Source organism: Pseudonaja textilis, chromosome 2 (genome assembly GCF_049901715.1).
Source record: "Pseudonaja textilis isolate UNSWEBS1 chromosome 2, rPseTex1.2, whole genome shotgun sequence".
Taxonomy (NCBI): domain Eukaryota; kingdom Metazoa; phylum Chordata; class Lepidosauria; order Squamata; family Elapidae; genus Pseudonaja; species Pseudonaja textilis.
Window position 1 is genome coordinate 424,756 of NC_141991.1, and position 17,825 is coordinate 442,580.

General features: G+C 54.9%; 1 protein-coding gene across 1 annotated transcript in view; it reads left to right on the forward strand.

Annotated features, from left to right (window-relative positions):
- The window catches only part of SYNGAP1 (synaptic Ras GTPase activating protein 1), a 39,309-nt gene that overhangs the window by 14,301 nt on the left and 7,183 nt on the right, over positions 1 to 17,825 (forward strand). The window contains 11 exon segments of the mRNA XM_087923263.1: positions 206 to 248; positions 250 to 360; positions 464 to 562; positions 8,909 to 9,463; positions 9,578 to 9,722; positions 10,003 to 10,147; positions 10,293 to 10,529; positions 11,404 to 11,605; positions 11,722 to 11,903; positions 12,145 to 12,186; positions 12,420 to 13,311. Coding sequence (XP_087779389.1) covers positions 206 to 248; positions 250 to 360; positions 464 to 562; positions 8,909 to 9,463; positions 9,578 to 9,722; positions 10,003 to 10,147; positions 10,293 to 10,529; positions 11,404 to 11,605; positions 11,722 to 11,903; positions 12,145 to 12,186; positions 12,420 to 13,311 — 2,653 coding nt within the window.

Genomic DNA, 17,825 nt, shown 5'->3' on the forward strand with positions numbered 1-17,825 from the left:
CCGTGGGCCAGAGGGGTTTTCTGAGACCCTCCCTCCTCCCTCCCCTGCTGAGGCCGCAGAGATGCCTCTCTGGGGTGCAGAGGCCAGGTAACCTCCAAGAGCGGGGGCTCAGCTGAAGCCCCCCCTTCCTCCTGGGTCCTGCCCCACCCTCCAGCCACAGCCTTCCCGCTGACAGGGGGCTCCCCCTTCTCCACCACCCCCACAGGGCCCGCCTGATGCAGAGCTTCAAGGAGTCGCATTCGCACGAAGTCCCTGCTGAGCCCCAGCAGCGCCGCTGAAGCCCTGGAGCTCAACCTGGACGAGGATTCCCTCATCAAGCCGGTGCACAGCAGCATCCTGGGCCAGGAGTTCTGCTTCGAGGTGGGGGCACCTGGGCCCTCTCGGGTGGGTGGGCATAGGGGGCTCCTGGGCATGCGCAGAATGCAGCTCACTCCCGCGCCCCCCTGCCCCCCTTCCTGCCCAGGTGACCACGTCTTCGGGCACCAAGTGCTTCGCCTGCCGCTCGGCTGCCGAGAGAGACAAGTGGATCGAGAACCTGCAGAGAGCCGTCAAGCCCAACAAGGTAACAGGGCCCCCCCCAGACACCCCCAGCCCCCTTGGGGTTTGGGGTGACCCCACTGTCCCCGAGTGCTTTCCTCCTCCCCACCCCGCCGAGAGGCTTTTAGGAAGAGCCCCTGTGCCTTTCGCTTCTCTGGCTATCCAGGGGCTGTTTTGGGGGACCCCGAAGCAGGGAGGGGTCAGCTCCCCTCGGAGGCTTGGGCAGGGGGGAGGGGGTGTCTCGCTTCCTTTCTCGAGAGGAGGGTGGAAGCCCCTCCGACCAGTTGGGCCAGTCTAGGCGTTTCTGGCCTGGTGCTGCTCCGGAAGAGGCTCCGACCCCTCTCGGCTCCTCCTGAACCCCCCACCCCCAAATTGACTGAAAGCCCCCCTCTTCCTGTGGTGGCCGCTGCTGTCGGCCATGTTGGTGTGGTCAGCCGTGGGTCAGGGCGCTTTCCTTGTCCCCTCCACCATCGTTGAAGAGAACTTCCAAAGCCAGCAGATGTTCTCACCCCCCGTGGCCCCCAATGCCCCCCGCAAATGGGCTGGGAAGGGACCCCCTGCCACCCCTTTGGAGCTCTCGGCCTGAAGGTCTCCAGCCCCACCCCTGCCCCTGACCTGGGCCGCTTGGGTGGTTGGGCCTCAGCCTTGCAAGCCCCATGGGGCTGAGCCGCCTCCTCCCCGCTCCTGGTTCGAGGAAGACCCGCTGTTCCCTGCCAGCAGGAAGGATGGCCCAGTGGGAGGGGCCCCTGCGTCTTTCGCCCAGCAGATCCATGGGGGGGGGGAACCCCTCCCTGTTGCCACCCTCCCCTTGCAGGTTTCTTGAGGGAGGGGCTAAAGGGGAGGGCCTGCCTCACTGCTGTTTCCTGTTTTGCTCACCCAGATGGGACCGCAGAGACTTGGCATCTCCCTCCCCCTTCACTCGGAGGGAGGCTGCTGGCTCTCCTTCTCTCTGGCGGGGGAGGGCTGGTGATGGGGGTGGGGAATCTCCGTTTGAGTCGCCGGCTGCCCCTTCCTTGTCCTCGTAGCCCCTGGGATCGTGGTCCTCCAGGATGAGTTATTCCGCATTGCGAAGTCCGGAACGAAACATCTGGATTTCCAATGGAAGAATACGGTGCGGGCCCGGAGCAGCTGGGTTGGCACCCAGGCCCGGGGGTCTGGGGGGGAGTTCACTCCGCCCTCCCTGCAGGCCGTTCCGAAGGGCGGAGGCTGAACCTTCAGAAGAACTCCAGACCAGCTTCTCCAGGGTCCCCCGAGTGGCTCTTCTTAAACCGGGGAAGTGGGTGACTGGCTCTGCTCCAGCTGGACTAGTGGGGGGAGGGGCTTCCCTCCATCCCAAGGCAGCCTGGGAAAGTAGCAAAAGAGGGGGAGACCCAGCTACTCCCCCCCGCCCAGAGAAAGGAGGGGATGCTGCAAGAATCAGGCGTGGGAGCTTGGAGGGTGGGCATTAGCGGGCCTGGGGTGTGGGGGGATTTTGCCCCTTCCTCAGCGGCCCAGAGGGGGAAGGAGGCCGTGGAGATCCTGACAAGACTGCCGACAACTACAATATCCACCTGGCAGCTGGCCCGGGGACGTGGATCCGCACATCCTCCTGCCCTCTCTCTCTCTCTGGGGCTTTGCAAAACGTTTCCCAGGCCGTGGCTGAAACCAGTAAGGGAGAGAGGATTTCCCCCGCGGATCGTACCTGGCGGCGCCCCCCTTGAGTGCCTCATTCTTCGTCTTCGTCTTCCGTTCAGCAATGGCCGTTGGAGACGCCCAAACGGTTTCCCAAGAACAGAAGGAAGGGCACTTTCTAAGGGATAAGTTTGCCACTAACGACTTCGGTCGATTCGGTTTGCTGGAATCAAGACGAAACTACTTCCACAGGGATCCCTCCGTCCACTAAGCTGGCAAGAGGAAAAAGGCCCTTCCGGCCGGAGGCCTTACGGAGGAAGCCATTCTGCCCTCTGCTGGTCGAGGTGCTGCCGAACCGTTGGGCTGCTTGTCCTCCTAGCTGTAGAAGTTGGGACTGACGGAGTGTTTTATTTCCCCAGATCGTGGCTTGTGGGGGAATACATGTTGTCTCATCTCCTGTGCTGACTAACGGTAGCCGTACAACTCAGCCAGCAAGCGACTGAGCTCCCAAAACTCCAGATATTCTGCCCAATCAGAGACAGGAGGCAGGGCACTGCCAGCCTGTGGGAACCGGTAGAAACGCTGCTCCGTTGATGCGCCCGTGGTGGGGCCCTACGGGCCAGAAGCCACACTGGACCATCTCTCAGCCCTGGATTTCCGGGGGAGGGGCGGGACACCCCTTCTCTTGTCAACCCCCAGCTGGTGGGAACCGAACCTCTCGAAGGAAGCCTGTCGGTCTTGCGTTGAGTGCTGTCACTGCGGGTTGAACGGTGTTCCGTTTGGGGTCCGTTCTGCGTGAGGCCGGGAAACAGATTACTCGGCAGTCGGTTTACCATCTCGTGGAACGGGGGGAGGGGAGGCAGGGAAGAAGGCGAGAAGCAGGGAGGGGACTCAGTTTTTGTTGATGGTTGCGCCACCGGGACGTTTGAAGAACTATTTGAAGGGCTGCCACGCAGAAGAGGAGGGGGGGGTCCCCCTACCCTCCAAAGTCCCAGAAGGCAGGAGAAGCAGTAATGGACAGAAACCAACCAAAGAAGGAAGCAGCCTCGAACTTAAGGAGACCTTTCCCGACAGCGGGGACCGTTGTGCAGGAGGTCATTCCGTTTATTTCCGGGTCATCGTAGCCAAGAAGGCCAACACCCCCAACATTGCCTTGGCTAAGACAGAGGAGGCAGCAATTGAGAAGATGTTGCTGAAAAACTGTTGGATGGAGGAGGAAGGTGGCCTTTTTTGGGCTGGCCAGCTGTTGTGGCCCGACAAGCCGCCAGCAGAGCTGGCGGCAGACTCGGACAGTGAGGAGGTTGGGGGAGGAACGTGGGCCAGTCCTGGAGTCTGGGGAAGGCTCGGATGAGGGCTCTGCATCGGAGGCAGAGATGGGGGCAGGTCCGTCCGACAGTTATCAGCTGCCTTCGGAGTCGGAGATCAGTGGGGCAGAAGAACAGCTGGAGCCTGTTCCCAGCGTGCACATGCACAGAGCTGCCAGGAGAAGGGAACAGTTAAGGAACAAGAGTCGACTTGGGAGTAAAACCACAGGTGGATGGTGAATGGCCCCTCCCAGAGGGAATAAAGAGGAGCAAAAGGGTGTGTGTGTGATGTTTGCAGGAGACAATTAGTTCATTTAATTAGGGTGAAGATTTGTTCGTGACTCCTCGGAAAGTATTTTTTTTTTTTGTACAGCGTTCCGCAACTGTTGAAGCCTGATAAGGTCTGTGGTCGTAAACCACTCTTGAAAGACTGTTTGCCAGGACTTTGCTGGATGCGAATGATTTTTTTGTTGTTGTTTTTAGTTGCAAAGTCGCGTCCGACCCATCGCAACCCCATAGGAATTCAGATTAGCCTAATAAAAAGGGATTTAATCAGGGCCCGGAATCTGCTTCGTGATTTTGTGAAGCCCAGGTCAGAACACCAGCAAAGGGGATGGGAAGGAAAGCCGGAGGGAAATGAGGAGGACCTAAGAGAGACAGGGGATTCTGGGTATTTAATGAAGTTTCCGAAGACCAGGAGGAAAGTTAAAGAAAGGAAGAGGGTTAAGGATGCCAGGATGATCCCCAGGCATTTCTCAGAAGACAGGAAGATTGCAATTTGGAGGATACGTCGACCTCTTTCTTTTCTTTTTTGTAAAAGTTTTATTGGGTTTTAACAAAACATAACAAATAAAACATCTTTTTTTTTTGAGAACAGCATGATTCCAGGTGTTATCACATCTCCATACGGATACAATCTCAAATACATATTCATCTTATATATTCAATTTCATATCTTAGTACTATTTTTTCAATTTTCAATTTCTCAATATTTTTCCCTTACTTTCCCTATTCTTCTTTTATAATTTATCTCATTTCTATAATTATTCTTTCTAATTCAATTACATTTCTCTTCCTAGATTTCTATATCTTTCTATTCATGATACTTATACTTTCGTCTGCCCTGTTTACAATTTCATATATTTTCTTCCATCATCATCCCAAAAGGGAGGGGGGGGGAATTTCCCTCCCCTTCCAGGCCTTGAAAAGCAATTAGAGTGTAACACCTTTGTATCTTATAATTATTATCATATAAAATCTCATGAAACATTTAATTTCTACATTATGGAATTATAACATTCAATTTCTAATATAATATAACTCTCATCAACTGAATTCCGCTTGGTACTTTCCCTTGGGAATACATACAAAACTCTAAAAAAAAAGTAGAATATATACATATGTATCTACGAAAACAACTAGACGAACACAATACAGAAGCCTGATGATGGCAGATGAGAATTCTGCTGAAACGTTGCTACAATTTAAAAAGCACAACTATAATGACGTGGGAAAATACCCGAACAAAGCTGAATACCGTACATATAAATACCCGCGAAAACTTAAGAAAACAAACAAACATATAAAATAAGCAAAATAATTATTCAAATTCATCCTAACTGGTATTGATTTCGTTGTAAAATTTTCACATTTCTTTTCAATTGTATTTTATCAATCTTTAAAAACAAAACATTTCCATTCCTCCTTATTTCAACTTATTAACAAACATACCATTACATAACAAAACAGTTTTATCTTGTAATTTAATCAACTATTTCATTTCTAACTCATTGCTATATTCTACTATAACAACACTATGTTTTTTACCCTTGCAGAATTCTCACTTTTAGTTTGATTTAACCATTATCTCTATGTCTTCTCAATAAGCTAATGCCTTTGATCCTTGTACGTTTCCCTGTTTCTTTATTTTCAGCTTTTGTCCCTTATAACTTCTTTTCCTCTCTATCTTCCCCACTTTATCTCACCCCTTTTTTGACCCCCCTCTCTAACTCTCCCTTCTGTAATTCTCTTTTCTGCTTCTCCTTAATGTTGTGCTTCTTTTTCAAACTATTCTTTTTTTAGTTGTTCCCTTTAATCTTAAGCTTTAAACTCCTTTTTCCCCTTTTACCCCACATTGCATTATTTGATCATTAAGAATGGCTTCTTCTTTGTCCCATTCTTCTTCTTCTTCTTCTTCTTCTTCTTCTTCTTCTTCTTCTTCTTCTTCTTCTTCTTCTTCTTCTTCTTCTTCTTCTTCTTCTTCTTCTTCTCCTTCTCCTTCTCCTCCTCCTCCTTCTCCTTCTCCTTCTCCTTCTCCTTCTTCTAGCACTTCTTGTTTTTATGGTTCAAAATCTCCATTTCTAAAAATTGAAATATGAAGCCAAAAGATCCTCTTTTCTCTTGTGCATCTTCTTTCTGTTTTTTAAGTTCCATTTTTAATTCCTCAAGGAGTGATAGCATTTTAAGCACTTTTAAACAACCACCCGATTGACTAATAAAAGATCCAACACCCCAACTTTTAAAAATCACCGATTAATCCAAAGCTCTTCTTGTTTTTTCTACTTTTCCTTTCCAGGGGTTCTGTTACGTTTTAATAAAGTCAGTTACAATGTATCTTTTGGAAGTATTTTCAAAGCTTAACAGTGGTTAATCCCTTTTATTTCCAGGTGACACTCCATTATTCTTTCCAAGTTCCACCCTTTTTCCTCCACTCTTCTTTTAAGGGCTTTAGAGTATCCAGAAAGTCTTTATTTTCCTTTCGGCACTTTAATTTCAGCTTAAGATGGCCTATTAGAGTCAGAGTAAATTATCACAAATTTCTTACTTAGATTTCTTTTTTTGTAACATTCAAAGCCAATTGTAACTGTCAATATGAAAATAGAAAAAAGGATTTTTTCCCTCCTTTTCTCCTCTGCCGCTTTAAATCTTTTAGGAATAACACTCTTAATACTTTTAAATCCAGGGCACCTTGTTTAGATGTTATCTCTGCTTATCCCGGTCTGTCCTGCAATTCCCTTTTGTCTTCCTCCCACTCATTCTTGTCCGGTTGGGTTCTTTTTGGAGGTGGCCATTTCTGACCACCACTGCAAGCACCTTCAGGAAAGGGAGTTTAGACCAGCCGAGGAGGAGAGATATGGCTCCCCTCTACTCAGCTAGGAGTCTCCCCCCTCTTCGCCACCTCTACGGGGTGGCTTCAGCCCCAAATCCAAAGGATCAGGGAGCTCCGGTGATGAGCACGGATTGAAACCACGCGTGATCGTGGATTTTGGTCTGTCGCCGAAGAAGCCCAAACCGGAAGTCCCCGATAAATTGACCTCTTTCGTTGTTGGGATATAGGATTGATTTGGAAGTTTAAAAAAAAAATGAAAATGAAGGAAGCCATTTCTGTCCTATTACCACACGATGCACTTCAGTTGTGTCTATATTTAGTCTCTGCTTTCGTGTATCTCACGGGGGCTCTATTCTGTCTGGTTGGTTGGTTGACCAAGTTGGGGATGGATGGATGCTTCTGTATATGGTGCCAAGAGACTGGATAGCACACGATGATATTCAGAGAAGAAAGCACGCGTCTTTTGGGGAGCCAGCTACTCTGATCAAGAGCAAGCCAGTCTCTCTTGGACTTCAGCAGAACATTTGAAGCTTCCACAAGATCCTAGCAGAGAAGATGAGAAAACAGGGCTGGATGTTAACCATTAGGCGGACCTGGTGCTGGATGAACCTTCGCACCCAAGGAAGAACGACTGGGGTTTCTGGCCAAGCTGCGGGGAGCAGAGGAATGTTGACTGCTGCGCCCCCCCCAGCTGTCTTCTGGGCTCTCTGCCAGTCCGTAATTTCATAAGTTAGGATGGGCTGTTAGAAAATGTGGCTGCTGAAGGTGTAGAGGGTGCTGACCTGGGCAGAGTAACACACTCCGTGGAAGAATATCACAATTCAGGAGGATTTGGACAAGCTGGAACAAGGGGCAGCAACTCACCAGAGGAATTCCAACGGGGACAAAGGAAAAACCACGGACACGAGGGCAAGTTGGGGTGATAAGCAGGCGGGTCTCTGCAGGAAGAACGTGGGAAGACCACAAGTGGCGCATGCACCAGGAGCAGGATGCAGCGGTGAACAAGCCAGGGCCACCCTTGGCTGCGCCAGCAGAAGCCAAAGGAAGAAATCGAGGAACCCCAGTTGCCTCTTGGAAAAGTACCTTCGGGGCAGCCGTGACCTGGGTGACGGAGAAGCTCTGCAGACAACAGGAGTCAAAAGGCGGTTACTCTTAAGATGCGGCTGCTCCTCCCCCTTCGGGTGGATTAGGCCACACCTGGAACGTGGGGCCCAGTTCCAGGCACGGTGTGCTTCACTGGCAAGATGGGTGGGGGTCCCGAGAGCAGCCAGCAACTTGCCGGGAAACCTTTGGCATGCCCAGCCGGAAGTCCCTCGGGCGTGTCCTCCCTGAGGACGAGGAGACGGGAGACACAACAGCCGTCTTTGAGTAGCTGCCAGTAGAAGATGAGGTGGGGGGAGGGGTTTTCCCACAAAACGGGGGTGGGGGGTCGCTCTGCGCTTAATTTACAAGGAAATAGGTTGCCCTCCTCCCCAAACACCAGGAGAAGATGGATAATAGCAGGGCGTTGGCCCTCAACAGCACACAGGTGGTTTTGCTGGAGGCGGTTGAGTAGGAAATGGACTCTGATAGTGATGGGCAAGACAGTGAGTGATCTGGATAGTCTCTTAAGGCTCCTTGTCTGGAGATTTTTCTGGCTCTTGGGCTGCAGCTGCTTCTGGGTCCTTTTCTGTCCAGCCTCCTGCCTGTTCCTCCCTTGTACTATTTTTTAGCCCACCTCATAGTGGAGATTCTTCCTGCTGCTTATGAGATGGAGGATATGGGCTCTCCCTCCCCCGCCACGTGGCAATAAATCAATTACAAACTCAAAGCAGAGGAATAAAAGTTAACAAAGCTACAACAGCTTATCCTCCTGTCCGTTAACAAGCTGGAGGAAATGGAAGGGAGGTGCTTCCTGGTGCACCATAGAGAGCCCATCTCTTGGGCAGAGGGCCCCAGTCTTGCACCGGAGGGACGGGGTGGCTATGTGTGCACAGCAGGGCGAGGCCAGACTGGGAGGGGGCCTTGGTTTGGGGGAGCTGAGAGGGGGGGCTTATGCTGGGCTGGAAATGTCTGGACCTCTTGTGGGCGTGGGGAGAGGGCGGGGCTCCGGAGGGAAGGAGAGCTCTCCTGCTTGCCTGTGTCACCTGGCTGGAGTAGGGATCTCCAGCCTTGGCCCCTTTAAGATGTGTGGACTTCAACTCCCACAATTCCCCAGCCAGCTGTGCTGGTCAGTGTATTGGTTGTGCTGGCTGGGGTGTTCTGGGAGTTGAAGTCTACATGTCTTAAAGGGGCCAAGGTTGGAGACCGCCCTGTTTTGGAGCACCAGCCCAGCACCCCCTCCTCCTTCCTCCTGCTCTTTGCGCAGGACAACAGCCGGCGGGTGGACAATGTGCTGAAGCTCTGGATCATTGAGGCCCGGGACCTGCCCCCCAAGAAACGCTACTACTGCGAGCTGTGCCTGGACGACATGCTCTACGCGCGCACCACCAGCAAGATGCGCACGGACAACGTCTTTTGGGGGGAGCACTTTGAGTTCAACAACCTGCCAGCCGTGCGCACCATCCGGCTGCACCTTTACAAGGACACGGACAAGAAGCGTAAGAAGGACAAGAGCAACTACGTGGGCATGGTCAGCATCCCCATCGCCAGCGTCACCGGGCGCCATTTCGCAGAGCAGTGGTACCCGCTCAGCCAGCCCAGCGCCAGCAAGAGCAAGGCTGGCTGCCCGGCCATCCGGGTCAAGAGCCGCTTCCAGGCCATGAGCATCTTGCCCATGGAGCTCTACAAGGAATTCGCCGAGTACGTCACCAACAACTACCGCATGCTGTGCGCTGTGCTGGAGCCCGTCCTGAGCGTCAAGAGCAAGGAGGAGGTGGCCTGCGCCCTGGTGCACATCCTCCAGAGCACTGGCAAGGCCAAGGTACGCTCTGGGAGTGGGGCGGGTTAGGCGAGCAGGGCCCCGTAGGGAAGGGGCCCGGGAGCCCACGGGGCCAAGCATGGCTCCTGCAGCTTCTCTTCCGCCCCTTCCTGGCAGGACTTCCTGTCCGACATGGCCATGACGGAAGTGGACCGCTTCATGGACCGCGAACACCTCATTTTCCGGGAGAACACGCTGGCCACCAAAGCCATAGAGGAGTATCTCAAGCTGATTGGACAAAAATACCTCAAGGATGCAATTGGTAGGGGCACTGGAGGAGGGAGGATGCTTGGGGGGGAGCAGCCCACAACCCTGGGTGGAGAGGGAGGGGTAATCACAGGCATTTGGGTTAGATTTTGTTCTTTTTCTGGCTCTGCCTGCTTGGCTTCCTCTGGGGAAAGTCCAGAGAGGGAGGCCTTGCAGCTCCCCTGAACATGGAGTGGGGGGTCCTCCCTAGTAACCTGCCCCTCTGTGGGGATGAGCCAGTGGGTGCCTGAGCGGGGAGCGGCTGGTTCCATTCCCTGCTCTGCCCTCCCTCCTAGGTGAGTTCATCCGAGCTTTGTACGAGTCTGAGGAGAACTGCGAGGTGGACCCCATGAAGTGCTCGGCCTCCACTTTGGCCGACCACCAGGCCAACCTCCGCATGTGCTGCGAACTGGCCCTCTGCAAAGTGGTCAACTCCCACTGGTCAGTGCAAGGCTGCCCCCTTCCCCTACATGTCGGGCTGAGGGGAGGGAAGTGGAGAGGGGCGGTCATTTTGGGAGGGGCAACTTGGGGGTGTGGGGCAGCCTTGTAGTGGGGGCAGGCAGTGATCCTGTGTCCCCTCCCCCAGCGTGTTCCCCCGGGAGCTGAAGGAGGTCTTTGCATCGTGGCGGCTGCGCTGTGCCGAGAGGGGCCGGGAAGACATTGCCGACCGCCTCATCAGCGCCTCCCTCTTCCTGCGTTTCCTGTGTCCAGCCGTCATGTCCCCCAGCCTCTTCGGCCTGCTTCAGGAGTACCCGGACGAGCAGACGTCCCGCACCCTCACACTCATCGCCAAGGTCATCCAGAACCTGGCCAACTTCACCAAGTGAGTGTGGAGGAGGCCAGGAGGCAGTGAGCGCCAGGGGTGTGTGGAAACCCGCTGGGCCAGATACACCCAGGGTGCTGGGAGTGAGTTTCCCACCATCCACCCCGTGCCGAGCTCCAGGGCAGAGCTCTGTAGGAGAGCCCCTCCCTGCAGTGTGGCCAGGTTCCCTCTGTCTCTGGCTTCGGCCAAGAACCTAGATTTTGTGCCCCTGGCCCTGTGGGGAGGGGTCCCTCGAGGCCCAGAAAGCAGCCAGGTCCCTCTGAAAGGCGAGTGCAAGGAGAGAACCGACGGAGGCGGAGAAGGGAGACCGAGAGGGGGGACGCAGCTCCCTTCTTGAAATGCCCGCAAGGGTGAAGTAGGCAACGGTCGTTCCACTCCCTGTCCTGGGGATGGGCTTGGATCAGGATTATGGGGAGGTGGACCCCAGCTGAAGGTGTGGGCAGATGGAGTAGGGCAGAGGAAGCGAGCGTCCAGATAGATGGTGGAAACAGAGGTGGAACGGATGGCCTCAGGGGACCCTGGTCGCTCCAGCTGGGAGAAGGGTGGTCTCTGCATCTCACAAGGGGGAAAGAGTGAAGGGGAGGGGTACAGTCCATTCAAGCACCCCCAAATACGCAGTTTGGGGTAGCATTTCTTTCCAAATACCCCTGGCCCTTCTTGCTCGGTGCGCCGCTTGCGGACTGCTAACCTTGGTGGCAAATGCCGGTTCCCCCTGGAGGGGCTGGAGCGGGTGGCAGGCGGGCACTGCACAGGGCTGCTGCTGTGCTTTGGGTTTCGGGGTGTGCTGGGCTTTCCGGGGAGGGCTGGGTGGGCAAATGGAAGGGCCAAACTGGAGCCACGCGGCGAGCGACAAACAACATGGTTCTGGCGGCAGGTTTGGCAGCAAGGAGGAGTACATGGCGTTCATGAACGAGTTCCTGGAGCTGGAGTGGGCCAGCATGCAGCAGTTCCTCTACGAGATCTCCAACCTGGACACCCTCACGAACAGCAGCAGCTTCGAGGGCTACATTGATCTCGGCCGGGAGCTCTCCACTCTGCACGCTCTGCTCTGGGAGGTCCTGCCCCAGCTCAGCAAGGTGCCTGCCGGGAGGTGGGGCGGGGGGGGAGGGCAGAGGGCAGAGGGGGAGGGCTGCGCACGCCTGCTTGCCAGCGGTGGGGTTGAGTGCCTGTCCGCTGCTTCCTGCCCGCGTAGGAAGCCCTGATCAAGCTGGGCCCGCTGCCCCGTCTGCTGAACGAAATCAGCCTCGCTCTCAGGAACCCCCACATCCAGCGGCAGCCCAGCCACCAGGGCGAGCGGCTGCAAGCCAAGCCAGTCATCCTCCGCGGGCCCTCGGCCGACGTGCAGTCCTCGTACATGATGCGGGACCTCAACAGGTTAGGCCTGGGATGGGTGGGGCGTGGGGGAGGGCGGGCACTGGAGGACAGGAAACGGGTGGACATCCAGCTCTGGGCCCCACCGGGATGGGCTCTGGTCTGGGCCCCAGCCGGATCCCCTCGCGAGTAATGCCAAGAGCCCGCAGAGGACGGCTTCTCCAAGGCGCCTACGGGAGGTTTGGGGTGTGAAGATGCCCTGGAGGGCTTCCCGCTTGGGCTGACCCTGGATTTCTCCCCACAGCTCAGTTGACATGCAGCCCTACATGATGCGAGCCATGAACAGGTAAGGGCTGCCGGGTGAGGCCCACGGGAGGCTGGGGTCCCACATCGAAGTTCCCTTCCCTCTGGGCATACGGCTGTCCCTCTGCCCACATGCCCCTTGTTCCTTGGCTATCCTGCACAGGCTGGCAGAGGTGGTGGGGAGCCCCCTGGGGTTGGGCTGCCACCCCAACCCTGGCAGCTCCCCACCCGCTCTCTCCTGCCCTTACCACTTCTCTGCGCTGCTTCCCTCCGCAGTTCCATCGACATGACGCGCTTGCCCTCCCCGACCAAGGAGAAGGGCTCCAAAGAGCTGTTCTTCGTGCCGCGGCCGCCCCTGGCCCGCTCCTCCCCCGCCTACTGCACCAGCAGCTCGGACATCACCGAACCAGACCAAAAGGTGCTGAGCGTCAACAAGAGCGTCTCCATGCTGGACCTGCAGGACAGCCGCATGAACAGCGTCTCCAACCTGCACAGCGTAGGCGACTTGCTCAACAGCAGCCAGGCCTCCATCACTGCCGGCCTGGGTCTGCGGCCCAGCCGGCTCTCCCAGGGCAGTGGCTCCAGCATCGCGGCCGGCCTGCGGCTGAGCCAGATGGGGGTCACCACCGACGGGGGCGGCCCCTCCTCCGCGCAGCAGCTCCGCATCCCGCTCTCCTTCCAGAACCCCCTCTTCCACATGGCCTCTGACGGGCCGGCCGGCGGCCCGCTGCATGCCTCCCACCCACACCGGCCGGCGGAGGGCAACCCTGCCGATACCTTTGCCCCCTTCCATGGCTACAGCAAGAGCGAGGACCTCTCGACCAGCAAGCACATCATCCACAGCCACAGCTACAGTGACGAGTTCACCCGCCAAGGCTCGGAGTTCACCAAGCGCCAGCTGTCCCTGCAGGAGAACCTCCAGAACATGCTGTCCCCGCCCCAGATCACCATCGGCCCCCAGCCCCAGCGCTTGGCCCCCGCCCCTCAGCCACAGCCCCCCCTGCAGCGGGGCAAGTCCCAACAGCTGACGGTTTCTGCGGCTCAGAAACCTCGGCCCTCCAGCGGGAACCTGCTGCAGCCTGAGCCCACCTACGCCCCCACCCACGCCCGCCAGCAGTCGGTCACCAAGGAGGCGCCTTCCGCGCTCAAGCCATCCATCACCAAGCAGGTGAGTGACCCGGGGAGCAGCTGGCGGCGGCTGGAGCCCAAATAGCGCACCGGGCTTGTGGCTCCTTCGACGGGCTCCTGACCGTGGGGCCTGTAGGCAGGAAGGCAACAGTTAATACTGGGCACACACGTTTCTGAGCAGTGAGATTTAGGGATCAGCTGAGCAACTTGCAATTTGGCCAGTTGAGTTTGTGGAGAGAGGAGGAATGACTGAAACACGGAGGTTTCAAAAAATACATTCAGGGCAACTCAGCTCTTTTTCTCTTACATCTCCCTCCATCTAGGAGAGGAGGGGTCCCTTTTGGAGGAGGGGGGAGCTGCCTCTTTTGCCCAAAGGACCCTTCCAGGAGCCAGGAGGCCCCCTTAGTTCCCAGGGAGTGCAGGTCTTCCTCCCAGAGGCCTTCCAGGGAAGCCAGGGGCTCACCCCACAGCCCCCCTCCTTGTGCTGGGAAGTGAGGCTACCTAACTCCCAGGTAGGACCGTAGCCGCTGCTGTCCCAAGGACCGACAGAGGCTTCCCTTCCAAGAGCGGGCTCGGGGCTCGCTTGGATCAGCTTTGAATTATACAGAAGAAGGGGACCCGTTTATTTGCCCTCCCCCACCTTTTAGGATTTGGGTCTCTCCTTCATAAAGAGGAGGAGGAAGGTGTCCCACCTAGGCCTTTTCTCAAAGCCCCCACTCTGGCAAGCAGGAGGCCGTTGTACGGTTTGTTTCACCGCAAGGGTTTGTATCTTAACGTCAAAGGACCTGAACCAGCTCAGCTTGGCTAGTCTGCCGCTCTCCTCCCCCGCAAACTGGGAGGGCTTCCTGGGGGGGGGGTGAGGGTGTCGCTCTTCTCTCTGCAAGGAGGGCAGTCTGTGTGTGTGTTTGTGTGTAGAGGGTGAAGCTCCTGCAGAGTTGCCACTGCTGTGGGATGGGGCCTCTTAGCAGGCAGCCTCCGCAAGCAGGTTTCTCTGTGGAGCAGCTGATCTGGAGCCTGCAGAACACGGAGGACTTCAGAGGGACAGGACAGCAGTGGAGATAAACGGGAACAGCGGACGCAGCTCAGGGGACCCGAAAGTCCCTGGTGGGCTCTGGAGCAGTGACCCCCCAACCTTTATTGTGCTGCGGCCCGGTACCGGCATCACAAAATGATCCGCGGCCCGGTACCGGCATCAGCACGCATGACAAGGCAAGGCGAGCCGAGCGACCGGCCAGCCAGCCATCCCCCGCCATCCACGCACCTTAGTTTCGCTCAGAAGCCCCCCCCCCTTTTGATGAAACTAAGGCGCGGGGATTCCTTCAGGACCCAAACGCCGCTTTCCAACCGGAAAAGCTCACCCGGAAGCACTTTCTCGTCAAACAAGATGGCGGCGCCCAGCAAACCGGCGGCCCGGTAGGGAATGTTCCACAGACCGGGACCGGTCTGCGGCCCGGTGGTTGGGGACCCCTGCTCTGGAGAACATGCAGGCGGCTGCGCTGCATGCTGGAGGAAGTTCCGGGGGCTCCAAAGGGGCGGTCCCACCTGGAGCGTATCGTGGTATACTCTGATGACATGACCGCGAGTGCCAGCTTTTGATCCAGGAACAATTCCCCCAGTGGGCAGGATTGGAGAGTCCAAGAGCCCCCGATTGCCCTCCATTTAGGGCTAAGATGGGGATGGGCTGTCTCTTGAACCCACAGCCCCTCTGTCCAGGAGCGAGTCTCATTCGGACCCTGGCATTGATGTCATTGGTATCGTGATGGGTGGTCTCCTCTGCGTGTTCTCGCAGCACCTTCTCTGATGTGCTTGAAGTCGGCCTCCTTTCCCCCAAAGGCAGCAACTGGAGCCACTCCCTGAACCACCGGAAGACTTTGACCGATACCCAGCTGCCCTGGAGCAGGTGTGATGGATCTTGCAATGTGTGTGGGGGACCCACCTGGATGTCCTCTTGGAATCCCAGAATCCTTTGGGGATTCCGTGATCCTCAGGAGTCGAGACAAGAGTGGGAGGGTCACTCTCAGCTCCCCGCAGGTCCCAGCTTGTTGGTCCTATGGCAACATTTGCCCGACGTCCCTCAAAACGTGCCAGGACAGAGAGGGGGTCCTTATTTTTGACTTCTCCCTCTTAGTCTAGGGTGTCCTTCTTCTTCTTCTTCTGTCACCCCAGCCCTTAAAAGCGCAAAAACAGCAAAAGTGTTCAGGTGTGGAGAAGGAACGAAAGAGGCCCAGAAGAGGGAAGGGTAGGGCGTCTTCCGCAGGTCGGATGCTGTGCTTGGCCATAGGATGGGCGTCTGGTTCCTACACACTCCCACAAAAGAGACCGCTGTTGGGGTCAGCCAGAGAAGTCAGCCGCTACTTCTGACAGCCTGTAGTACTGGGGAGGGGCCCTCTGGAAAAAGACCCGAATTCATCGATAGCCTCACACTGCAATGAATAAGGAGGACTTTGCAATTCAATTATGCAGCTACTGTGATTGTTGGCTGAGCCGAGACAAAAACAGCCGGAGAAATGATTGAAAACGGGACCCTTGTCAGTCAGTACAAGTGCTGATTTAACAGAATAACAGAGTTGGAAGGGACCTTGGGGATCTTCTAGTCCAACCTGAAGCAAGAGACCTTCTACCATTCTAGATAAGCAGCTGTCCAGTCTCTTCTTAAAAGCCTCCAGAGATGGAGCCCCCACAACCGTTGACGGGAAGACATTCCCTTGGTTTATTCTCACGGTCTGGAAATTTCTCCTTAGTTCTAAGTTGCTTCTCTCCTTGATGAGTTTCCATCCATTGTTTCTTGTCCTGCCTTCGGGTGCTTCGGGGAATAGCCTGACTCCCTCTTCTTTGGGGCAGCCCCTGAGATATTGGAACACTGCTGTCGTGTCACCCCTAGTCCTTCTCTTGGTTAGACTAGACATACCCAGTTCCTGCCACCATCATTCTTCATATGTTTTAGCTTCCAGGCCCCTAATCCTCTTCGTCGTTCTTCTCTGCACTCTTCAGAGTGTCGACATCTTTTTTATAGTGCGGTCATAACAAGGCTTTATGAAGCGGTATCGACACTTCACGTGATCTTGAGTGTGTCCCTTTATGAAAGCAGCCTAGGATTGCGTTGGCTTTTCGGGCTGCCGCCGCAACACTCCTGGCTCGTATTTGATGGCCCAGGAGGATAGGCCAAGATTCGTCTCACCATGACTGCTCTTCTGTCCTCTTGATTCGCTGGCTGAATCTAAAGACAGACAGACAACTCTACAAATTCTTCCGTACAAAGTTTCTTTTATTGGATTATATCAGGTATCCTCAAGTAACTCATGGTTATGTCGAGATGCATCTAATGTCCAATTCTTTGCATAGTTGAAATCATAGTGTAAAAGGACTGTTCTCTTCATCCCATAGCGATGGATTGGAGGGAACCAGCAAAGGGCCTCCCCCAACCCAACCAAGGGTCAACTCAGTGACCAATCAGGAGTACAGATTTACCCTTAAGGGGACAGCTCCCAATTCTAACTTAACTAGTTCAATTCCCATTATTATATACTGGTTGGACAGCATAATTGCTATCAAGTGAGGTTTCACCTAATCTGCAGCTATACGGTTGGTTTTCCTTGCTTAAGTGTAAAACTGTTACCCTTGGCTCATCAGATACTTGGGAGTGGAGGACACAAGGAAACAACAATCAATGACAGGCATCGACACCCACATCAACAACTAAAAGCTACATATGACCAGGCATCATAGGAAACACAATGTGTAGAACAGCCCAGTGCACATATTCTGGAGAGAGCGAGAGAGCTTGGAAGAATAAACCTTTGTCCCCCGTGACTTGATCCTGCAAAGCCTCTCTCTGCCCCCTCTCCCCACCCCATGATGTGGGGTAGCAGCCTTTCTCTCAGTGTGGATGGAGAAGGCGCTCAGGCAGGGGTGGGATTCTACCGGTTCACACCTATTCTCTAGAACCGGTTATTAACAGTCTAAGCAGTTCGGAGAACCAGTTGTTAGAAGAAGTTACTGGACTAATCCTGTAAGGAAAACAGGAAGGAAACATTCTGGTGTTGCTTACAGAAACTGCCTCTCCGTTAACCCTTATTACATTCTTGGCAGGACTAGACTTCCTGTCTCAGGAACTTCTCTGGAGTTTTTTCCCCCCTCCTTTGCTGGAACTTTGCTTGTGTGGAGTGACCATTCAAAGTTACAATGGCACTGAAAAAAGTGACTTATGACCACTTTTCACACGTACGACTGTTGCAGCATCCCCACAGTCACGAGAGGCCAGGTGAGGAGATGCATGCCTCGATGTGAGAGATATTGAGTTGGCCACGCCCAGCCAATAACATGACCACCAAGCCATGTCCACCCGGTCACATGACCACCAAGCTAGGCCCACCACCTAAGCCATGCCCACAGAACTGGTTGTTAAAAGTTTTGACTCTCACCCCTGCGCTCAGGGCAGAAGGACAGGTGTGTTGTGTCAGAGAGCCGCAGTGTTGATGTTTCATTGTCACAGGACAGATTTTGCTGCAGGCGATCGCCATGACCACGACTGCCGCGCTGCCAAACGGAGTGGCG